General features: G+C 38.6%; 1 protein-coding gene across 4 annotated transcripts in view; it reads left to right on the top strand.

Moving 5' to 3' along the window:
• efr3a (EFR3 homolog A (S. cerevisiae)) overlaps positions 1-24,660 on the top strand; it is a 176,493-nt gene that overhangs the window by 105,249 nt on the left and 46,584 nt on the right. For all 4 annotated transcript variants that reach the window (XM_087986460.1, XM_087986459.1, XM_087986458.1 and 1 more), the window contains 6 exons: positions 869-947; positions 2,325-2,460; positions 3,859-4,008; positions 7,979-8,093; positions 18,940-18,991; positions 21,871-22,043. In XM_087986460.1, the coding sequence (XP_087842586.1) occupies positions 869-947; positions 2,325-2,460; positions 3,859-4,008; positions 7,979-8,093; positions 18,940-18,991; positions 21,871-22,043 (705 nt within the window). The remainder of the gene's footprint in view (positions 1-868; positions 948-2,324; positions 2,461-3,858; positions 4,009-7,978; positions 8,094-18,939; positions 18,992-21,870; positions 22,044-24,660) is intronic.

The following is a 24,660-nucleotide window of genomic DNA, read 5'->3' as shown; positions in this document are numbered from 1 at the left end:
TGTTCTGATTTAAATGTATTATTGTGAATTGATTTTGTTAATTTCATTAGCAAGTAGGAGTCATTCAAAGTGTTATCTGTAAACTCACTGATGTTCAGGTTATCACAATATTTCAAAATAATTGGGCAACTAGAAGTTAAAAATGAGAGTGGGTCAATTAAATATTACTCTTGCATCTTGAGAAATTGTGCACACCACACAGAGAGGAATCTGCTTGAACTGCTGTAGTATCCTAATGTCAGAACTCGACCCAAGTTGTATTTTTATAAGCATGTGTATTACTCTGTAATGGTGAAGCAATCCATGTATCTTCTATTTAAAAAAAATATTTTTAGAAATATTAAGTAATTATAATTTATTTTACAATGGAAAAAATAACTTTTAAAGAATAGCCTTTGAAATGTTATTGCCTTTGTGAGTGCAAAACTGCATAATTTGCTGGTTTCTGTATTCTTTCAACAGCATTGCTAGAAGTTCACAGCCAAAAATGATGTTTACTTAACCACAGGTTCATTGAAACAATAGCTAATTCAAAGCACCAACAGGCTCATTGCAGGGCCATTTCTACTCCAAAAGAATAGATAAAATATATTTTGCTTTATTTTTTGCATTGTGGTCTTAAATTTGCATTCAGACTGCTTTTCTCTTCCTTTCAAGAAGTAAATATTGAGTTATTAAAGGATATTGTGCAAGTGGTACGAATACTGTGGTAAATGATCTAAATTAAATGTAGATCTTCTAATTTGTGCTCATTTATACCAAATGTACTTTGTTCATGTTATTACCCAGTAGATTATTGGTTTCTTGCTAGAGTCTGCAATGCATCTCAACTGATTGCTAATTGAGTTTTTTGTTATTACGTTTATAGTCATTTAGACAACCATCAGCTCTGGGACCCAAATGCATTTGCTGTTTCCTGTTTCAAAATTACAATGTATTCTATACAGGTGAGTGTACAAGATTCTTCATTTTGTAAGAAAGAAAATGCTTGGAATCTTATGTTAATGTGTTGTCTTCTTCTCTACTAAAACAAAGTTTTTAAAAATATAATCAACTCTAATAGTACAAAAGCTTATCTGTATTTTGATTTTATTTCCACGTTCTATTTTTTGACTGTACTGCACGTAACTGAAGAAATTTCATACTTATATTAGGAAATATTAGAATACAAGCAAAGATTTATACTTCAGAAATGGTATTCTAACTTCATATTAATTGCCTAATATATTGCAGTATTCTTGGAAAGAGATGAATCTGGCATTTATCCATTAGGGCTAATGTTACTTGATTACCTTTCTGATGGGGAAATTTGCCTTGCCAGGAGGGTGAATCAAGAGTTAAGACACTGTATCCAAATTGCTAATGGGCTCTAATGGTGGGCAAAACTCCCTGAAGGACGTAATTTCATAACATTGTTCCCTTTAAAGTAAGGTTTTCATCCCCATCATCATGTTTGAATCTCACAAAAGTTGAATTCTAATTCAGGTCTTGGTCAAGCAGACCCACCCCATGACCTTGGTTAACGGGAGGTTTTGTCATGTTAATGCTGTTGAATGTGAAAGGGAGATGGTTCCATTCTTTTTCATGGAGGCCATCATTCTGGCACTTGTAAGTGTGAATATCACTTGCCACTTATTAGCCAAAGCCTCAGTGTTGAACAGGTCTCTTGGAATGTGGACACAGACCACTTCATGTCTGAGGAGTAATGAGTGGTATTGAATACTTCCCTTAACAATAAACCTCTCCACTTCTGATGATGGAGGGAACATCATTGATCAAGCAGCTGCAGATGGTTATCTCCTGAGGAACTCTCATGGTGGGGCTAAGATGAGTGACCTTTGACAAACAGAATCATTTTCCTTTGTGCTTGATATGACTCAGCACGAGTAAAGAGCTTTCCCCTGGTCCAGTTGACTTCAGTTTTGCTGAGGCTGCTTAACCCAAATCATCATTGATGTCAAGGGCAGTTACTCTTGCCTCACATTTTGAAATTAGCTCTTTTGTTTCTGTTTAAGTCAAAGCTGTAATGAAATCAGAAGCCAAGTGGGTTTGGCAGAGCTCAAACTGAATGAGCTTATTGACAAAGTGCTGCTTAATAGCATGGTCGATGACTCTTTCCATCACTTTAACGTGAGAGCTTTGTTCAATGAATTTAATATTGCATATTGCTGCTTGCTTTTCAAACTGGATTGTTCCTTTCATCTTAGGTATTTTCTAATCAACCTGTTCATTTGCTTGCAAGAAAATGTTTTCACTTTTGTTTCTATTTCATACAAAAGAAATATTTCTGTCTAAATTTTATTTCAATACTTCCAACATTACAGGCTCAGCATTCTCATCACGTCATTCAGCAGATTCTTCGACATCTGGACACTCACAACAAAGATTCTCCAAGGGTCCGAGCAGGCATTGTACAGGTCCTTTTAGAGACTGTGGCTATAGCAGCCAAAGGTTCTATTGGTAAGCAGAACTGACATTTAGAAAAATAAATCATCGATTTGGACTGCTTCCATTTAGTGCAGAGGATTAATTTTCGCTGTTTATTTCTTCACCACATATGCACTGGTCCCATTTCTGTTTTTACTTGCCCTACCATTTCTCTGAACATAGCACTTTCGGATTTCAGTTGTCGTCTTGTGTAAAGTGTAGACTAACTGACACTAGTGAATGGAAAGTCGATTAGTCAAATCGCCCAACAATTAAGGAACTTCCTTTTATACAAGTCCTGCAGAACATTTAGGAAAGAAATTGTGCCACCTGCTTTGTTTCCACTGTAACTTTGCCAACTTTTCTAAATGTGTATTATTGCCTTTGTCTGCTGTGATTGGAAATGTTCCAAATCTTCTGAGCAGCGGCAATGATGAGTGGTTTTCCACTGTACTCCACGATTCCTCCAACCTGAACTTTGTGCATATTTCTTCTGAGATATTCTGCTCCTGGCTGTTAAAGAAAAGCTCAACACACCATCCTTGGGAATTCTGTCAGAGTTGAGTTGGAGCAAGACAGGAAATGCCCTTTTTTTCATGTCACTGGCTACCTATGATAAGTTTAAAGGTTCAGTCTTTGAATATTAGTTGATAGATGGTTGAATGTATAGGTGGGTAGGTCAATGGGTGAGGGGTAAGGAAGACATCAGCATGGTTAGCTTGGGAAGACAGGGCGTAGTCAGGAGGAAGGATTGCAGTATTGGTTTTGTGCATTTATCCAGGTGTTAACACGTTTTTAATTTATTTGATTTTTTTTGGGTAACAGTCCATCTAAGTGCAGTGGAATTATCTAAAAGTTTTGGCCCGAGCACAGAGTCTAAGATGTTTGTACAGGATCCAGGGAGCAAGAACTTGCCCTCGAGAAATTTAAACCTCCTGAGCATTGCCCATTGGTCATTCCAAGTGTCCCAAAACGCAACTTCATTTGTACATCCAGCCTCCAAAGTATTGTCCACAAGTCTTGGAATTCACCGATTTTTTTGAAACTGAAAGAAATCAGATATTTGTTTATTCCCCAAGCTCCATAAAGTGAGCAAAATCGCTCTGCCAGTTTTCTTCCTAAGTAACCTTCCTTGGATTTTTCCCAGGCAAAGGAAACAAAGGTTGCTATATGAGCCTTATGAACTATTTGGCTTTTTGGCTCAAAATTTCCTTTCTTAAATTTTCTTTATTCAAGTATAATTTTATTGCTTTTGATATTGTAAGTGTTTTCTGCCAAACTGAGGAGAAGATAGGTTTCTCGTTTTGCATGTGATCAGGATTGAATAATTTGAGTATTTTTATTTCTAAGTTTCTTCTTTTCCTAAAACTAAATTACACAGTAAATGCAAATATTTCAATGAATACTAATTTGATCTTTTTATTGAAATAGGTCCAACTGTTTTGGAGGTATTTAACACATTGTTGAAACACTTGCGCCTCAGTGTTGATTTTGAGTTATCCGGTGAATGTAGTTCTCCTGGTGGTTTTTCGACAAGCAATGATGAGAAATTAGTTCAGGATACAATTATCCAGACTATTGGTGAGTACAGGAATCACCAGTGTGAAATTTCCATGTCATTTCTGATTGCACTAATTTGAGTCATGATTCTCACTGTACATATTATCTGTATAAATCTTAATGGGATAGAGCACTGAACCTAAAGTCCTTCTCATACCATGACTTTACACTAAAACTTTAATCCTTGGGTTAAACTCACAACTCTAATGAGAGAGCAGTCTCTGATCCTCTGGGACTTTTGTAACATTCACTTTCATGATTTCGAGGAATGCTAATATTATTATGAAGTTAATTCCTGTTAGATTCAAACGTATTTTCTTCAACCAACATTTGAGTAACTACACAGTCTTAAGAGATTTACAATATCAATGCTAGAGTGCAATAGGAAGTTGAGCTGGTTTTAGGGTCTGTAATTACTGTGAAAGTAGCTATAGCCGACAGTCATAGAACATAGTGTAGTACAGTACAGGAACAGGCCCTTTGGCCTACCATCTCTCTGCTGAAGATGAAGCCATTCGAAGCTAATCCCATCTGCTGTGTATATGCTCCATATCCCTCTATTCTCTGCCTATTCATGTGGGTGTCTAAATGCCTCCTGCCAGAAAATGCTGTTAAAATATTCTTAACGATTCAGCCGTTTCCATAGTGATACCAAGTATTAAACACTTGTGAAGTTGTTATTTCACCACATTAATTGAGCTTAATTTGCATGTACTTGAGCGCATATAGAGGGAAGAAAATCCCTGCATGAGACAACACCTGCTAAAGAGTTCTTAGTAAAGACTTGCAGTGAAAATATTTCATTGCTAATCTAATAATTAATAATCTCAGACAAGTATTGCTGTGTGATACTTACCTTGCAGCCCAGTGGTTATTCTGTTGATTGTAATGGACCGCATGGCAAAGAACATTGTACATTCTGATATTTGTACATAACCTAAAAGCTGGACAGCTTATCTTTAATGCAATCAAGTTGCAACTAAAAGGCAATAGTTTCTGTCCCTAAATCTACTTTTGATGTTTTTCTTAAGTTCCTGGGAAGTCCAAATGGTGTGAGATTATTTAACAGGTCTCATTTTAGTATATTTTAAGTCTGGTTACTAACCTGACTCTCTATGCCCATGACTATATTAATGCTGAGTTGGGAGAAGGTGATGGTTATCTCTGGTATAAGTGGTGTGATAGGGGAAAAAAAATTGATGTATTAAGAGTTCCATTTTCCTAGGCTGCTTTGTAAAAATTAACCTGGCAAGCTGATGATGCAAAATATATTTCTTACTGCTATGATCCCATCAGAATTTTACAGACAACTCCTATCCCAAGCAGAAACCTGGCTTGTTGATCATAATTTTATGTATTTGTTTTGACAGTGGTCTGCTACTGAACCATAAGCATGCAGTGATACTGATTTTATTTTAACAAAAAAAATCCAAACTAATGCAAATTCAAATAATTTAAACACACAGTAAGAGTGTGTGTTTAATCCCAAAATGCTGCGTTATAAACTGAAAAGCAGCCAAACAGGTTTTATACGATATCTATAACACTGGTACAGTTTGCAAAGCATTATCACTGGAACTGCAATAGTTTGTTCCTGGAGCTATCATACACTTGAACTTCACTCATACAGCTTAAATAACCACTTCTGGGGTTTTATTTGATCTGGAAATAACATTAATACTTTACTATGTAACTATAACTCACTATATCTTCCTCTTCTCGCGAGCACTGCTCTGTACAGTTATCTTATTCCAAGGTTTTTACAGGACTAACACAACCTGGTATTTCAAAGTGAAACTAAAAGTCTTTCTGTTTCAGCAAAGAGCGCCATCCCCAAGCTTTGAGGGGAAAAAGCACAGGGATTTCTAACAAATCTTTGACACCCCATTATTTACCAAGCTGGGTCACAAGCTAGCTAAAATAAACCGAAGTTGATTAATGTACTAAAACCCATTCACTGTTCAGCCAGGCATCAGAAACTATATATTTTTAAAAAGTGATCACTCTGACTACAGAAATATTTACATGTTAATGATTAACTAATGACAAACTGAATAACCCACCAGTTATGAATTCAAACCCTGAAATCCAAGGTTGAGCAACTAAAATAACAATTATGAAAATAAATCCCACAGTTTACATCAACTGTTGAAAAGCCAATTTAAAGAGAGGGCAGGAATTTAAGAAGGGAGGATGCAAAACTGATGAGAACTTCCAGAATATGCACCTTCAACCATAATTACTGTTCAACCAGCATCTTGCATGCAAAGATTGAAAGTTTAGAGAGGTCTACATTGGCTGATTTACCAAGCATGAAAAGTGTAATTTGTCGAGAAAGTGCACAGACACAATCACATCCTGACTCTGCCGAGAAGGCAGAGATGCAGATTTTAGGCGAAGCTTTTAAAGGAATCATGTTTTTTTCATCCAATAACGGTTGCTGATGTGTTTGATTCAATTTAAGACTATTAGACAACAAAGGACCAAGATCCATCTAATTCACCTTCTTTGCTGATTGTTAGGATAAGACCATGTTGGATTAACTGATTAATTATTACAATTAATTAGGTCTACAAAAGCTCATCACGTTTTCAAGGGCAATTAGTGTTGGTCAACAATTGATGCTCATATCCTGTGGGTGAATTAGAAAAAAAAGACTTCAACATGAGATATGGAAATATTTGGTAATAGCTTTCCTTTCTCGTGTTCTGTAATGTTCACGTTGCTGGGAAGGCGAACATTTGTTGCCTATCTTGTATTACCTTTGAACTGAGTGGCCTGCTAGGCCATTTCAGAGAGCAGTTAAGAATCTACCACATTTCTGTAAGCCTAGAGTCATATGTAGACCAGACAAGGTATGAATGGGCAAATTCCTTGCCTCAATATTGATGATCTTAATGTTTCTGTTTCACACTTCTCTATAGCTACAGATCAGTTTATAAGTGTAAACTAAAATGTTTGTAAGTTCTTTTAAGCCATGCATTGTCCTTTACATTTCTGATTCTCATTTTTGTCGAATAAGCATCCTGCCAGAACAGAAGTGATGTGTTTCTCTCCATGAAGTAGCTCTTGAAGATATGCAGCCTTAAGCTAGATATTCCACATTCAAAAGATTCTTTATCTCAGTGCTTTAAGTATTTTTTTCTGTCTCTTAGTTAACCGCATATTCCTTAGGCTGGTTTGAAATTCCTGTAATTTCTTTGCAGCCTCCCTCTGCTGGAAGAAAGCCCATCTGAGATTAGAGGAACAACTTCTCAGAGATTCTATCCATTCTACTTTATGGGGCTACCTTTCCTTTAGTCATCCTTGTGTTTGAATTTTCCCAACTGTTTTGGGAATTTGCTAATTTACCCACCACTCCTGTGCATTTTGATTGCTACATTTCACCCACACCTGCTGTATTATTTTGGAAGTTCCGAAATTAAATAAAAAGCTTCAGCAAAGGTCAACCCACTTATCAATAGATACCCAAAATAAAAGTCCACACCTGCCTTCTGGAATAATTATTTAGTCTTCAATAGATATTGGGTGATATTTAAAAAGCCACATGCTGACAGAACTCCAGCAGTGGTGTTAGATCAGATTTTTCAGAATTTTGATTCACCAAAAACAAAGGAACAGTAGCATATATGATAGTCAGAATATATGTCTTTGATTGAATGTTAGAGGTGGTGGCATTTCCCTGACCTTCACTGATCTGACAAAGAGAAACAGAGGAGAAAGGTACTGTCAAAAACGTTACATAAATTTCACCTATTAACCTCCTGAGGTTTCTTTTCCTATTCAGAGTAAACTATATCCTCAGTTTTTTTGTCATCTGCAAATTAGGTATTAGATTCCATACTAGAGATCCAAAGTTTATATTTTGCTTTTAATTGACTAAACTTTCATTTGAGGTATTGTTCTGATATGTGTAAGTTTTATTGTACAACCTGATAACTGTGCATTATTGATATCAAAGCTCAGTGCTACGTTCATTGTTTTATTTTAGGCTTTTTTGGGAGTAGTCTTCCAGATTATCAAAGATCAGAAATTATTATGTTTATTATGGGGAAGGTACCCATTTTTGATGCTGGATCACATTCACTGGAAGCCAGTAACTGTGGGTAAGTGTCAATAAGAAAGCAAAAGGCCTTTCATTAATATTAATGAAAAAAAGTTTTACATAAACTGCTCTTCATTTGTGTTACTATTTTGACATTGGGCATTTTGAGTTTATTTTGGCCATAATTGGCCATACATTGTTAATCTTGTTCAGAAAAACCATAAAGTTTGGTGAATATGGAACTTTATGGTATAGGAGGACTTGGTTTAAGTTGAAGCTAAACATATTAGAATAGCTTTCGGAATCTCTCAATTCTGTCTGGGGTCTGAAGTGCATGACCTGATGGTGCAGATAGTGAAACTCATCCTGCTACTCCCCTCAAACTGGGAGAATGATCCATTTCCAACACGAATGTTATTTCCTTAAGAGCTTCAATAAAACACTGAGGATGCTCCAAGAAAACCCTTTTTTACCTAAATATTATGGAATAACAGTTACTTTAAGGTAAAGAAAGTGAACATACATCATGTATGTGGACACAATGAGAAAGTATAACAAGATGGAGTTCAAGCTGGATAAATGTGAGGTATTGCATTAGATACAACAAGAAGGATAGGGCTTATACAATTAATGATAGGGCTTTGGATAGTTTTGCAGAACAGAGGAACCTACGGGTGCAGGTATGTAATTATTTGAAGTTCGCACCACATATAGACAAGATCTTTGGCACGTTTGTCTTCAATGCTCAGTCGTTTGAGTATAGGGATTGGGAAGTCATGTTGAAGTTGTACAGGACATTGGTGAGGCCTCTTCTGGAATCCTGTGTCCATTTCTGGTTGCCCAGTTATAGGAAAGATATTATCAAGCTGGAGAGGGTACAGAAGAGATTTACCAGGATGTTGCCCCGTATGGAAGGTTTGAGTTATAAAGAAAGGCTGGATAGGTAAAGACTCTTTTTGTTGGAGCAAAGGAGGTTGAGAGGTGACCTTATAGAAGTTTATAAAATAATGAGAGGTATAGAATTAATGGTAGTTGTCGCTTCCCGATGATGGAGCATTTCAAGTCTGGGGGGCACATTTTTTAAGGTGACAGGAGTGAGATTTAAAAAGACCGACGAGGCAAATGTTTTGCAATGAGGGTGGTTCGCGTGTGGAATGAAGTTCTTGAGAAAATGTACAATTACAACGTTTAAAAGACATTTGAATACATACATGAATAGGAAAGGTTTGAATGGAGATGGTTCAGGAGCAGGCGGGTGGGACTAGTTTAGTTTGGGATTATGGTTGGCGTGGACTGGTTGGACCGAGGGATCTGATTCTGTGACTCTAAGTGAGAGTAAGAAGAAACTAGGAATGAAGTAAAAAAAATTGAACAGTTAATGGAACATGAAATTCTATTAATGAGATTAATGCAAAATGGTAAAACATCCTGTAGTTACACAAATATAAAAATATCTTAGGATGACAATTGGTAGGAACAAGGATGAAATCATTAATGTTTAGATAGCAGAAGTATTTAGATATTTTGTTTTAGTATTTCTCAGGGATACAGATTGAGTGGATGTGGCATTGTCAAATGAGATTGGAAATATTTTAACCACATTTTGAGATAGAAGCCAATAAGCCAATTAAACTCAAGAAGATAATCCTTCAGGTCCAGATTAATTGTGAGTTTTGAGAAGATTTGTCGCTCAGAGTCATAGAGATGTGCAGCATGGAAACAGACCCTTCGGTCCAACCTGTCCATACCGACGAGATATCCCAACCCAATCTAGTCCCACCTGCCAGCACCCGGCCCATATTCCTTCAAACCCTTCCTATTCATATACCCGTCCAAATGCCTCTTAAATGTTGCAAACTAGCCTCCACCACATCCTTTGGCAGCTCATTCCATACACGTACCACCCTCTGTGTGAGAAAGTTGCCCCGTAGGTCTCTTCTATATCTTTCCCCTCTCACCCTAAACCTATGCCCTCTAGTGCTGGACGCCCCAACCCTAGGGAAAAGACTTTGCCTATTTACCCTATCCGTGCCCCTCATAATTTTGTAAACCTCTATAAGGTCATCCCTCAGCCTCTGATGTGCCAGGGAAAATAGCTCCAGCCTGTTCAGCCTCTCCCTATAGCTCAAATCCTCCAACCCTGGCAACATGCTTGTAAATCTTTTCTGAACCCTTTCAAGTTTCACTACATTTTTCCGATAGGAAGGAGACCAGAATTGCACACAATACTCCAACACTGGCCTAACCAATGTCCTGTACAGTCACAACATGACCTCCCAACTCCTGTACTCAATACTCTGACCAATAAAGGAAAGCATACCAAACGCCTTCTTCACTATCCTATCTATCCGCGACTCCACTTTCAAGGAGCTATGAACCTGCACTCCAAGGTCTCTTTGTTCAGCAACACTCCCTAGGACCTTACCATTAAGTGTATAAGTCCTGCTAAGATTTGCTTTCCCAAAATGCAGCACCTCGCATTTATCTAAATTAAACCCCATCTGCCACTTTTCGGCCCGTTGGCCCATCTGGTTAAGATCCTGTTGTAATCTGAGGTAACCATATTCGCTGTCCACTACACCTCCAATTTTGGTGTCATCTGCAAACTTACTAACTGTACCTCTTATGCTCGCATCCAAATCATTTGTGTAAATGATTAAAAGTAGAGGACCCAGCATTGATCCTTGTGGCACTCCACTGGTCACAGGCCTCCAGTCTGAAAAACAATCCTCCACCACCACCCTCTGTCTTCTACCTTTGAGCCAGTTCTGTATCCAAATGGCTTGCTCTCCCTGTATTCCGTGAGATCTAACCTTGCTAATCAGTCTCCCATGGGGAACCTTGTCGAACGCCTTACCGACATCCATATAGATCACATCTACTGCTCTGCCCTCATCAATCCTCTTTGTTAATTCCTCAAAAAACTCAATCAAGTTTGAGAGACGTGATTTCCCACGCACAAAGCCATGTTGACTATGCCTAATTAGTCCTTGCCTTTCCAAATACATGTACATCCTGTCCCTCAGGATTCTCTCCAACAACTTGTCCACCGCTGACGTCAGACTCACTGGCCTATAGTTCCCTGGCTTGTCCTTACCACCCTTCTTAAACAGTGGCACCACATTAGCCAACCTCCAGCCTTCAGGCACCTCACCGTGACTATCAATGATACAAATATCTCAGCAAGAAGCCCAGCAATCACTTGTCTAGCTTCCCACAGAGTTCTTTGGTACACCTGATCAGGTCCTGGGGATTTAGCCACCTTTAACCATTTCAAGACATCCAGCACTTCCTCCTCTCTAATATGGACATTTTGCAAGATGTCAGCAACTATTTCCCTACAGTCTATATCTTCCATATCCTTTTCCACAGTAAATACTGATGCAAAATACTCATTTAATATCTTTCCCCATTTTCAGCGGCTCCACACAAACACTGCCTTGCTGATCTTTGAGGGGTCCTATTCTCTCCCTAGTTACCCTTTTGTCCTTTTTGTATTTGTAAAAACTCTTTGGATTCTCCTTAATTTTATTTGCCAAAGCTATCTCCTGTCCCCTTTTTGTCCTCCTGATTTCTCTCTTAAGTATACTCCTACTTCCTTTATACTCTTCCAAGGATTCACTCGATCTATCCTGTCTATACCTTACATAGGCTTCCTTCTTTTTCTTAACCAAACCCTCAATTTCTTTAGTCATCCAGCATTCCCTTTACTTACCAGCCTTTCCTTTCACCCTGACAGGAGTATACTTTCTCTGGATTTTCGTTATCTCATTTCTGAAGGCTTCCCATTTTCCAGCCGTCCCTTTACCTGCAAACATCTGCCTCCAATCAGCTTTCTTGCCTAATACCATCAAAACTGTCCTTTCTCCAATTTAGAACTTCAGCTTTTAGATCTGGTCTATCCTTTTCCATCACTATTTTAAAACGAATAGAATTATGGTCGTTGGCCCCAAAGTGCTCCCTCACTGACACCTCAGTCACCTGCCCTGCCTTGTTTCCCAAGCGTAGGTCAAGTTTTGCACCTTCTGTAGTCGGTACATCCACATACTGAATCAGAAAATTGTCTTGTACACACTTAACAAATTCCTCTCCATCTAAATCCTTAACACTGTGGCAGTCCCAGTCTATGTTTGGCAAGTTAAAATCCCCTACCATAACCACCCTATTAATCTTACAGTTGGCTGAGATCTCCTTACAAGTTTGTTTCTCAATTTCCCTCTGACTATTAGGGGGTCTATAATACAATCCCAATAAGGTGATCATCCCTTTCTTATTTCTCAGTTCCACCCAAATAACTTCCCTGGATGTATTTCCGGGAATATCCTCCCTTAGCACAGCTGTAATGCTATCCCTTATCAAAAATGCCACTCCCCCTCCTCTCTTGCCTCCCTTTCTATCCTTCCTGTAGCACTTGTATCCTGGAACATTAAGCTGCCAGTCCTGCCCATTCCTGAGCCATGTTTCTGTAACTGCTATGATACCCCAGTCCCATGTCCCTAACCATGCCCGGAGTTCATCTGCCTTCCTTGTTAGGCCCCTTGCATTGAAATAAATGCAGTTCAGTTTATTCGTCCTACCTTGTCCCTGCCTGCCCTGACTGTATGACTCGCTTCTGTTCTCAACTGTACCAGTCTCAGATTGACCTCTTTCCTCACTATCTCCCTGGGTCCTATCCCCAACCTTACTAGTTTAAATCCTCCCGAGCAGCTCTAGCTAATTTCCCTGCCAGTATATTAGTCCACTTCCAATTTAGGAGCAATCCATCCTTCTTGTACAGGTCACTTCTACCCCAGAAGAGATTCCGATGATCCAAAAATGTGAATTCTTCTCCCGTACACCAGCTCCTCAGCTAAGCATTTATCTGCTCTATCCTCCTGTTCCTGCCCTCATTAGATCATAGCACCAGGAGTAGTCATAGAGTCAGCCCATTGGCCCATCTGGTCCCGATCCTGTTGTAATCCAGATATTACTACTCTCAAGAGCCTCCTTTGTAAATTTCTGCCTAACTCTATAATCTCCCTTCAGAATCTCAACCTTTTCCCTTCCTATGTCGTTGGTTCCAATGTGGACAATGACCTCTTGCTGGCCCCTCTCCCCCTTTGAGAACATTCTGCACCCTCTCTGAGGCATCCTTGATCCTGGCACCAGGGAAACAACACACCATTCTGCCTTTTCACTGCTGGCCACAGAAACGTCAGTCTGTACCTCGGACTAGAGCATCCCCTAAACGATTGACCTCTTGGAACCCGACGTACCCATTGTAGCATTAGAGCCAGTCTCAATACCAGAAACTTGGCTGTTCGTGCTATCCATCACCACCTACATTTTCCAAGACAGCATATCTGTTTGAAATGGGTATATCCACAAAAGACTCCTGCACTAGCTGCCTACCTTTCTTACCTTTCCTGGAGTTAACCCATCTATGTGACTGTATGTGAGACTGTCCCCCCTTCTTATAACTGCCACGCATCTCTTTAAACTCCCACACCTGACAAGAAGTACATATCACTGTATTAAAGGCCATTTTTGCTCCTTCACAATCTACAGACCCAGAAAATAACGCCATCTTATTCCTCTACAAACACTGCCCCAGGGTAAATCAATAGTTATGGCTTATATTTTACGTTTAATCAAGACACACATCTCCAAAAACATATAAGCAAGAAAGAACCCATTCTACTCACTACTGCAGATTCTCTGTAGGCCACACTTAAAACAACGATTAACTTATCTGATTCTGTGCTGTGAACTTCGCCCAACAGTTCCTCCAACATCAGTTGTGAATTTCACTAGTTTGATAATTTTCCCAGATGCACTCCGATGTCCAGCGATACATGAATTCAAACAGCAGAGGCAGTAACTGTGCAGGTTTTCTCTCGATCTCTCACTCTCGATCTCTGACTCTCGCTCGCTCTCTCTGTTGCCCTGACCTCACCATCTGCTTCCTTTGTGTGTTCTTTCTCTTTTAAAAGTGCTGTTGTTTTGACTTTTCTTTCTCTCCAAAGTTCCAAAACAATGCAACAGCATATAAAACAGTAATTGTTGCTCCTAGAATTCAAGGAAATCCCCTCTAGCACCTAAAATACGTCAAAAAAGGAGCAGCTGTTACAGCCAGAAATTTTTCCTGTCCTCCATCTTGTCAGGTTCTGGATGTAAGTTTGCTTGCTGAGCTGGAAGATTCATTTTCAGATGTTCGTCGCCATACTAGGTAGCATCAGTGAGCCTCCAGTGAAGCAGTGGTGTCATGTCCCGCTTTGTATTAATGTGTTTAGGTTCCCTTGGGTTGGTGATTTCATTTCCTATCCTTTTTCTCAGAAGGTAGTAGATACGATCCACATCAGTGTGCTTGTTGATAGAGTTCCAGTTGGAATGCCAAGCTTCTAGGAAGTCTCGTGTGTGTCTCTGTTTGGCTTGTCCTAGGATGGATGTGTTGTCCCAAAGTGGTGTCCTTCCTCATCTGTACGTAAGTGCATCATGTCTTTTTGTGGCTAGTTGAATACCAAAGACACAAAGATAGAAGAAGATGAAATAATGGTCTCCTTTGGTGTAACAGCGCTGCTCACATCCACCAACATCAACCTTGTCAAAGAAACACTGACCATGCTGTTAGAAGAACAAAAGATCCAAACGTCACCAACTTTATCAGCAATGACAACGTCATCAAATTAGTGGACCTCTGCCTTACCACCCACTTCACCTTCAATAATAAAACCTACAGACAAACCAACGGAACACCCATGGGATCTCCAATATCACAGTTCTTAGCAAAGACAGTAATGCAGAGATGCGAACAAACAGCTCTGCCAACCATCCAACCCAAACTTTGTGCCCGCTACGTGGATGACGCCTTTGTTGTCACTAAATGGAAGAAATTAGAGGAAGCCTTCAGGACCATCATCAATTTCCTTACTGGCATAGAATTCACTAAAGAGGAAAACAACAACAAACTGCCATTCCTAGATGTCACAGTAGAGCGAACAGGCAATGGGGAACTTCAAACCAGCATCTACAGGAAAACAACTCATACAGACCAAATGCTGAACTACAGAAAAAAATCATCCAAACACCCACAAGCGAAGCTGCATTAGAACATTATTTCAATGAATCACCACACACTGCAGCACGGAGGAACTACGAAGAGCAGAGGAAAATCACCTGTACAGTGTATTAAAAAAGAATGGGTACCCAATGAACACAGTCCGCCAATTTCTCAGTATCAAACCCAAACAAGCAGACACAAGGTACCCATAAACCCTCGCCACTCTCTCCTACATCAAAGACATCTTGAAAATGATTGCCAGACTACTCAGACCTCTTAGCATCATGGTAGCCCACAAACCCACCAACACATTAAAACAGCAGCTAATGAACTTAAAAGTCCTTATACAGACAACAAGCAAAACAATCTTCTTTTACAAAATACCGTGCAAGAACTGTAACAAACACTACATTGGACATTCAGGTAGATAACTAGCCACCAGGATACATGAACATCAACTATCCACAAAAAGACATAACCCACTATCACTCATATCCTTACATATAGATGGGGAAAGACAACACATCCATCCCAGAACAAGCCAAACAGAAACACGCACGAGAATTCCTGGAAGCATGGCATTCCAACCAGAACTCTATCAACAAACACATTGACTTGGATCCCATCTGCCACTCTGAGAAAAGGAACAGGAAAGAATGCCGTCAACACAGGAAATGTCATCACCACCCAAAGAAATTGAAAAACATAAATAGAAAGAGTGACATAACACCAGTACTTCATCGGAGGCTTACTGATAATGTTCCCTAGTATGGTGACGAAACATCTGAAAACGAACCTTCCAACTCAGCGAGCAAACTTACATCCAGATTAATTGTACTTGTGCAATTTTTAAGAATCTTGAGGAGAGATGATAGCAGCATTACTATACATTGTTAATTAGCTAGAGAAAGTTGAAGGGGGAAACCACCGACAGATAACATTATTCCTGTATTTAAAGAGATTGAATATGTGTGGGGAATTGTAGACTTGTCTGCTTCATGTAGTAAAAAATGCAATAGGAATCCCTATTAAAGGTTTAAAAAAAAAAGTCAAGGTACCAACAACATTATCGTGATTAGTCAGCACAGAACTCAAAACTCTTGCTTATGCACACTCGTTCAATTTTTAAATAAGCCCTTTGATAAGGTTCCACATAATACATGAAATAAATTAGAGTGTGCAATGGGCACAGTCAGACATTAGTAGCAGAGCAGATGACAAATTGCAAGATAAAGTTCAGCTTTGGAGTATAGGGTATTTATTCAAAGAGGAAGAAGACAACAAGTGAGGCCTCACCTCAAGTGAATGCTGAGACCATTATTGACAACTTGTATTGATGGTCTAACCTTTGAAATCAAAGCCATAGCATGGAATTTTCCATTTTCAAAGGAATCCAAGAGTCATAAAGTCATAGAGATTGTGGCATGGAAACAGTCCCTTTGGTCCAACTTGTCTAGGCTGACCAAATAGCCTACATTCATCTAGTCCCATTTGCCAACATTTGACCCATATCCCTCTAAACCTTTGCTATTCATGTACCCATCCAGATGCCTTTTACATTTGTAATTGTACCGGCCCCTACCACTTTCTGTGACAGCTGATTCCACAAACTCACCAACCTCTCCTTGAAAATGTTGCTCCTTAGGTCCCTTTTATATCTTGTCTCTCTCACCTTAAACCTATGCCCTCCATTTTTGGATTCCCATAGCTTGTGATAAAACCCTTGGATATTCGCCCTAATCATGTCCCTCCATGATTTTATAAACTTCTCGAAGGTCATCCCTCAGCCTCCAACACTTCAAAGAGAATGGGACGAAGGAACAAGTTGGGGTGCTGTAGGAACATCAGTTGGTGGCTGAGTCAATTATTTTCTGCAGTGAGATGAAGGGATTAAGTGTGGTGGTAGTGGATAGAAGAGCACTTGGTATGGATGCAGAAGAAGGAAAGATTATGGGATATCTCCAGTGTGTCAGTAGGCAATACGGAAGGCAGGAAAGGTTATTAATTTGGGAAGATGAGGTGACTGGGAGTTATTGAGTGGATATGGTGCATGCACTAATGAGAATTGTCACCCATGAGTCTTTGTTAGAGGTGTTTGCAGTGTGGCAGTGTTAGTGAGTGATTGGTCTGAGACTGTGAGGTGGCAGAGATGTTTTGTGATACTTACCCTTGTAAAGCACAGAGGTTAATTAAGGTTGTAAGTGCTGCATTTCACTGTGGGCACCACAGTATCCAGACCTGCCATCTCAGACCAGTGTTAAGAGCAGTTCCTGGTTTGCACCACTTGAAGTGCTGTGGAGCCAGTTGTGTAAATATGCCACCAGCTGCATGAGCAACACAAAGACCTAGCAGTGCGAGCGCTTCTTCCTCTGTTTTGTGATTCAGTGAAATGGTTTTGTAGAGGCTGGTTGCATAATTAGTGAGATGAAGGGTAGAGGTTGCATGAGGAAAGTAGCCCTCTGACATGGTGGACTGGGTACAAGCATCTCACTGGAGAAAGCTCTGTCTATAAATAGGAAAATTCAGCTCATAATTTCGAAGTTCATAAAACTGTCCACACCCCCAAAGTTAATCACTCATGTGAGTTTCCATTTTGTTCTGAACCATAGATCTTCAGCCTTATGCTCAAAGTGCTATTTTTAGGTGCACTAAGATATCATGGATGCATTTTAAAAGCTTCTGATTTTTTCAAAATTTGCTAAGAAATTGATGACTATATGTTAGTGCAACTAGCAAATAGTCTTTTTTTTGTCATTTTCATTTATTTAAAATGCGGCGGATGAGATAATGATTAAAATATCTATTTTTAACTGTACCAAGTGCAGCTCTGAAATATGTCAAGGAGTATTTTGTTGAAATAATCTTTTTACACTTGACATTTAAGACATTATCGTCCAAATAATCAGAATTGTGAAAATTTAAAGATGCTCCATAATCTGTTGAATTGATACAATCCAGTGTCTATGGAGGATATCACTCATCACCTAACAGGCATCCATTTGTCCTATCAGAACTATTAAATAATGCCAACATTAGGAATGGCCACAGAATAACTGTATCCTGAGTAATATGAAGGAGTCGGTGTTGGATTGAGATAGACTAAGGGAGTTGATGAAGGAGCAGCACTCTGAAAGCTAGTGGTTCCAAATAAAGCTGTTGGACTATAACCTGGTGTTGTGATTTTTAATGTTGTCCTGAATAATAGGCATTTATGGGCCGATTATATTTCTGCGATTGTATCTTTATGCAATTCTGTTTCTTCCTGTATAATAATGCATTGTGGTTGAAATGCTGAACACATTGATTCAATTTACAGCTGCATTATTGGGCAACTTGTCAAGTGCTCAAAGCCTTCCTGCTCCAAAACATGCCCTACAATAAAGTGTAGAAAACAATTCCATTTTCTTAACTTTGACTGCAATTTGAATGCAACTTTGTTGTTAAGATTTCTGCAAAAACATCTTTGTCACTTTTGCCACTATTTATAACTGATTAATTCTGCCAATTTAAATTAGAGGATACTTTACAAATATTATCTGATCTTCAGCATATGAATAATGGTAACTAGGTTGTATTTATTAGCCTGACAAGTTGATGATTGACTTTCTGTATGAATCATCAAGGCTCTTCCGGTGATAATATTAAGAAATATCAGAAGTTTAGTGGCATGAAATTTTTAACTTAAAATGAATTAGCTGGCTCTATCTGCAACCGTTTTGAATAAATTTCAGGATATTGAATAGATTAAGTATCATCTGTAAATATGCTTCTTAAAATTCAATTCCTGGGCTGTGATTAGCCGCAGCTATGTATATTCAGTGCATTCTAGGATCTTTCCTGGTCTCAGCCATATTTTTTTTCTTTTCAGAGATCGGGGGACAAGAGCCATTCAAGTCATGCTTCTCAGATCTCTACTTATGGTAAATGTTAAATACTGAACTCTAAAGAAAAAAAAAATGAAAAGTTACTTCCAGAATGACTGTTAATTTAATCTGAACTTGAATTATTAGGGGAATAAATATAATCAGTAGCTCAAATAGATCACAGTTTGATTCTGTGCTTAATGCCATTTCAATTCCTAATCATGGAACAAATTGACTAGACATGAATGATCAATTGCTACTTCATCTTTTCAAGGAGTAGTAATACTTTTGAATATGTTTTCATTGCTTTGGAGACTGGATTTTAATTTTGGTTCCCGCCTTTAATTCTATGTCACTTGTGCAACATTACCATAGTATTTTCTATATTTGTGTTCATTTTGTACAGTAGGAACGATATCCATTTTCTTTAAAGTTTATATGATCTTAGCAAAAAGGAGTCATGCAAAATGTATTTTAGAATTCAGTTGTAGTGAACATCTTACAGAATATATTTGAACATCTGCTTAATGTTGTGGAAAGATTTCAAAATGTTAGTAGGCACAATGGGAAGAAATCTTAGATAATGTAAGATGTGTTTATGCTTTTGTGTTAGTGAATTGTTATGATCCCAGCTGATATTCTTGCTAGACCAATAAGATCCCAGACTGAATTTTGACTGAGACCATAGTTTGTTTTGTTCTTGAAATGAGGTAGTTTCTCACTGTGATAGCAACATGCAATATTAGAGGTTTTGTTTCAATTTAAAAAAATAAGCAAAAGAAATGAAAATGAAATAGAACAAAGCAGCCTTATTTCTGAAAACCTAAAAGCAAAGGTTTTAGATGTGCGCACACACAGCCTTTGTACAATACTCTCACCAGAATCCCTTTCACTAACACGTCAATAAGTTTTAGGTATTTGTGACTAACTGCTAGGCTGTAAATGCTGTTTCTTTATTCCTCGAGCTATCATGCATCTGAATTTAAATGCCAACTCAGCTTCATGTTCTCTTCGAAGTGTTATCCTAACTAGAACTACCACTAACTGCTTACTCTAAGAAGAACTAATTTGCTATAATCTTGTCGTCTTGGGTGCACTCTCTGTGCATTCATCTCCACAAAAAGGACATCAAAACTGCTCAAAACAAAGTAAAAATCTCAAAGTCTCTCTCTTTCTCTCTACGTTGAGTGTTTTCCTTGTGCTTTAAAAATAAACTTCTGAAACCTAAAAATTTCTAACAGACCTCTTAACAAAAAGAGTTCAACATGCAAATGTTCGCCCTCAACAAACTTTTAAAAGAAATCACTATAGCTACAGAAATAGTTACATGTTAATTATTTCAGATGCACAGGAAATCCATTTATAGAAAATGGGACCTTAGTGGTCTAGTAAGAAGATCACAACACAGCGCTAACACAAACGTATAAACACTTGTCTTACATCATCTAGGAATTCTTCCCATTGTGCTTAGTAACAGTTTGAAATCTTTCCATGGCATTAAGTATTTTAGTCAGATGTTCAAATATATGCTGTAAGATGTTCACTACAACTACGTTTTAAAATACATTTTATAACTCAAAATTCAAGAAAACAATTTGAAATTATATTAAATATGTTTAAATTCGGTAGTTTATTTGGTCTACATATTATCTTAAAAATCTTGTGTGTAGCATGTGCCTTCTGTCCACGACCAGTCTTTTCTGAGGAAGGGTCTCTGGACCCAAAATGTTAACTCTCTGATTTCACTTCACAGATGCTGCCAGACCTGCTGAACTTCTCCAGCAATTTCTATTTTTGTCCCAGTTTTTTCTGGTTTCGTTGATTCTTTCCTCCATCACCCCATTGACCATTATGTTTCCCACCCTAATTACCCTTGAGGTGTGGTGAGGTGCAATCTTGAACTGCTGCAGTTCACTGGGTATAGTACTCTTAGAGAAGAAGTTCCAGAACCCTGAAATTTCCACACAGCGAGGGAATGACAACCGAGTTCCAAGTCTAGGTGGTGTGTGGCTTGGAGGCAAACTTGTGATGCTCCCGTGCCTTCGTTGTCCTCTAATTTGAGAGGTTCAGTTGGTGGTTTACTGCCATTAAATGTTAATGCTGGAGAAGCAAAGTTTTAAGGTGATGGATGGGATGTCAATCAAATGTGCTTTGCCCTAGATTCTGGTGAGTTTCTCCACTCTTTTTCCAAACCTGACGAGATGCTAGTATATGTTTGAGAGGCTGTGGAGAGTCAGCATCACAGTTAGTCATGTCAAAATTCCTAGATCTGACCGGCTCTTATAACCATGTTATTTTTGTAACTGGTCCAGTTCAGTTTCCATGGTAGCAGGATGTTGATGTTTTGGGGATTCAGTGATAATATTGATGTTGAAAATGAAAGGGAAAAGTAAAAGTGTTATCCGACTTGGTTGAACTTCTATTTGACATTTCTACACTGGCTTCATTCAGATTTGAAGCTCTTTTGAATGACAAATTGCTGCTATTTTAAAGCATAAATTTATACATGTTAATATTCAAGATCTGCAGGCCCATTTGACTATTTCCAGATGTCTGCAGAAATGATAAAAATGAAATTGTGTGGGGAAAAGAGAAATCAAGGAAATTGGCAACAATTCCAAATGTAGACCATCTGTAGCATTCTCCAGGCTAATGGATTGACCAAATTTAATCTTAATGCAGTCTCTTAGGAGATGATTTTTATTTCCAACATGTGAACTCCTCATAAGAGCTGTAAATCATACAGGAGGTGTGGGTCTCTTTGTGCCTGACTGATTTCAGTTGTTCTGTTTTGACCAAAATGTTGATTCATGAAACGTGGAAATAAACTGGGAGACTGGTAGCTTGTTCTACCTGTCTTTTTGAAAGCCAGTGGCAATTATATGATGGTGTTAGGTAATTAATTCATCTATTTTCTCTTTCTCTATTACTACTAGGTGACTTCAGGATATAAGGCTAAAAGTATAGCAGCTGCCCTTCCATCTCCATTTTTAGACCCAATCCTATCTGTTTCACTAATGGAAGATAGTGAGCTAAGGCAGCTTGTATTGCACATTCTACATAGTCTCATTGATCGTCATGAAAACAAGGCAAAAATCAAAGGAATGAGGTAAATGCTTGTTTATTAGAGTAGTTAACTATGTATGGATGCTTATTGCTTTTGTTCAGGCATGTACGCTCCACTTGAATGAGAAATACAAACTCTAATGTGGATAATCTCCCAGTAAGGATGTCTTAAATGTGACCATGTTCATTTTTAAAATGCATTGTTTGTAAGAAAAGGATGTAATACTACAATTCCAGTTGGATCTTAACTGGAAATACAAGTCATCACAGAACTTGAGCAAACTAAACTTCCGAACAATACTTTGCAGTGAGAATAGAATTGAACATGCAAAGTCACTTCTGCTGATTGAATTACTATGGAATTCAACCTAAACCAGCACTTTTAGACACTATAAAATCAATAGTTTGTTCTTGTATGATAGATTTCCCTAAATATTGTGTCTTATTGCTTCATTTACATTGTATATTATGTTGCCCATATAAGATGCAGCTAATTTGTGTAGTAGCACGTTTCAGAAAACGTTTTGCAATAGAGATGGGCTTATTGGAGCTGGAGTCATAAGTAACACTAAAGCCTGATTTTATGGTATGTCAGTGTAAAATGTTGCATTTAATACTTAGCCAAGGTAGTTTGGTTGGAAGCAGTGCTGTATTTCAAAGTTACACAGTCAAAACATAAGTGTTGCACTCTTCTAGATCCCATTTCTGTTTGTACTTTGACAATGCATACAAACACGCAAACATATTAAAAGGGAGCAAAAGTAAACCATTCAACCCGTTGAGCAGCTTCATCATTCACTAAGATCCTGGCCGATTTATTAGTGTTTCAAATTTCCATATTTGCATCTGCAACACCCCTCTCCCCCCCCCCCCCCCCCCCCCCACCACCACCACCCACCCTCCCCATCCTCAATAACCTCAGGTTCTCTTGCCTATCAAGACTATATCTTCTCTGTCTTTAAAAATATTTAATGACCCAGCCACCAGTACTTTGCATCATAGTTCCTAAACTTTACAACTCCAAGTGAGAAAATAACTGCTCATCTCTGTCCTTAAAAACTGATCCCTAAATTTAAAACAGTGCTGTGTAGTTCTTGGCTAACCCATGAGAGGCAATATACTTTCCACTACCTCCTTATCAGGATCATTCAGGATCTAAGATACTTCACTGAAGTCATGCTCGCTATCGTGGGAACAATCCCAGCCTGTCCAAACTAGCCGCATAAGACATTGCCAATGAGAGAGTGCTACAAAGGTTCACCAGACTTGTTCCTGAGGTGGAAGGATGGCCCAGTGAAGCAAAATTAGGAAATTTGGGACATGTTCACTAAATTTTGAAGAATAAGAAGTGATCTTATTGAAAATAGCAATTATTGCAAGTAAGAAGTTTCCTTTAGTTCAGGAATCTGGAGCCAGGGAATACAATTTAAAAATAAGGGGGATGCTACTTAGGTCTGAGATGAAAAATTATTTTAATTAGTGGGTGAACATTGGTACTGTTGTCCACAGAGGCCTGTGGAAGAACTGTCTTTGAAAATGTAGAATGTAAAGATGATTTCTAATTACCAGTGACATACAAGATAAGGGGGATGGGGTATTTAAAAGGCATTGAAGTATTCAATTAGCCATGACTGAATTAAATAATGGCAATGGTTCAAATGGGCTGAAAGGCATACTTATACCTTTGAGTTCCTAAACTGTTTGTTCCAGGTGTAAATCCAATAAACTTTCTCTGAACTACCTCCAATGTATTTGCATCTCCCCTTAAATAAAGAGATCAAAACGACACAATATTCGAGATGTGGAGTCACCAATAATTGAATCACAACGTCCTACTAACTTTCTTGACTACATGCTGTACTTGCATTCTAACCTTTTGCACTTCATGCGCTAGAACACCTAATTTCCACTGCACCTTGAAATTCTGCAGTTGTTTAAGTAATGCTCTGCTTTTTCATTTTTCCAATCAAAGTGAACAACTTCACATTTTCCAACATTATACTTCATCTGCCAGAATCTTGCTCACTGACTAAAAATCTAATCTAATTAGTGGGTCTATCATACAATCCCAATAGGGTGATCATCCCTTTCATATTTCTCATAGCCACCCAAATATCTTCCCTGGATGTATTCCCAGGAATATCCTCAAGTTCAGCAGCAATGCTACCCCTTATCAAAAGAGCCACTCCCCCTCTTTTTTTGAGCCCCTTCCTATAGCATTTGTATATGGAACATTGTTCTGTTCATCCCTGAGCCACCTTTCTGTCATTGCTTTGATATCCCAGTTCCATGTTCCGAACCATCTGTCTTCCCTGTTCGGCCTCTTGCATTGAAGTAAATGCAGTTTAATTTATCAGTCCTATCTTGCTCTCTGCTTTGTCCCTGCCTGCCCTGACTGTTGACTCAATCCTTTTCCCAAGCATACCAGTATCAGATTGATTTACTTCATCACTATTTCCCTGGGTCCCACCCAGACTTCACCTATTTGTATCAGTCTGGATTCTCTTTTTTTCTTCATCACAATGTACTTTTCTACTTCTCTTGATCTCATCTGTGAACTTAACCATGAGGCTTTTGTTCCCCACATCTAAGTCATTGACATATTGTAGCAAATTAAGGCCTCAATGCAAAGTCTTGCAGGATTCTGGTCATCACATCCT

Source organism: Chiloscyllium plagiosum, unplaced genomic scaffold (assembly GCF_037043375.1).
Source record: "Chiloscyllium plagiosum isolate Xiang-an unplaced genomic scaffold, Cpla_swu_hap1 HiC_scaffold_4, whole genome shotgun sequence".
NCBI classification, from domain to species: Eukaryota; Metazoa; Chordata; class Chondrichthyes; order Orectolobiformes; family Hemiscylliidae; genus Chiloscyllium; species Chiloscyllium plagiosum.
Note: the sequence above shows the minus strand (reverse complement) of the source record. Positions and strands in the feature narration are given on the sequence as shown.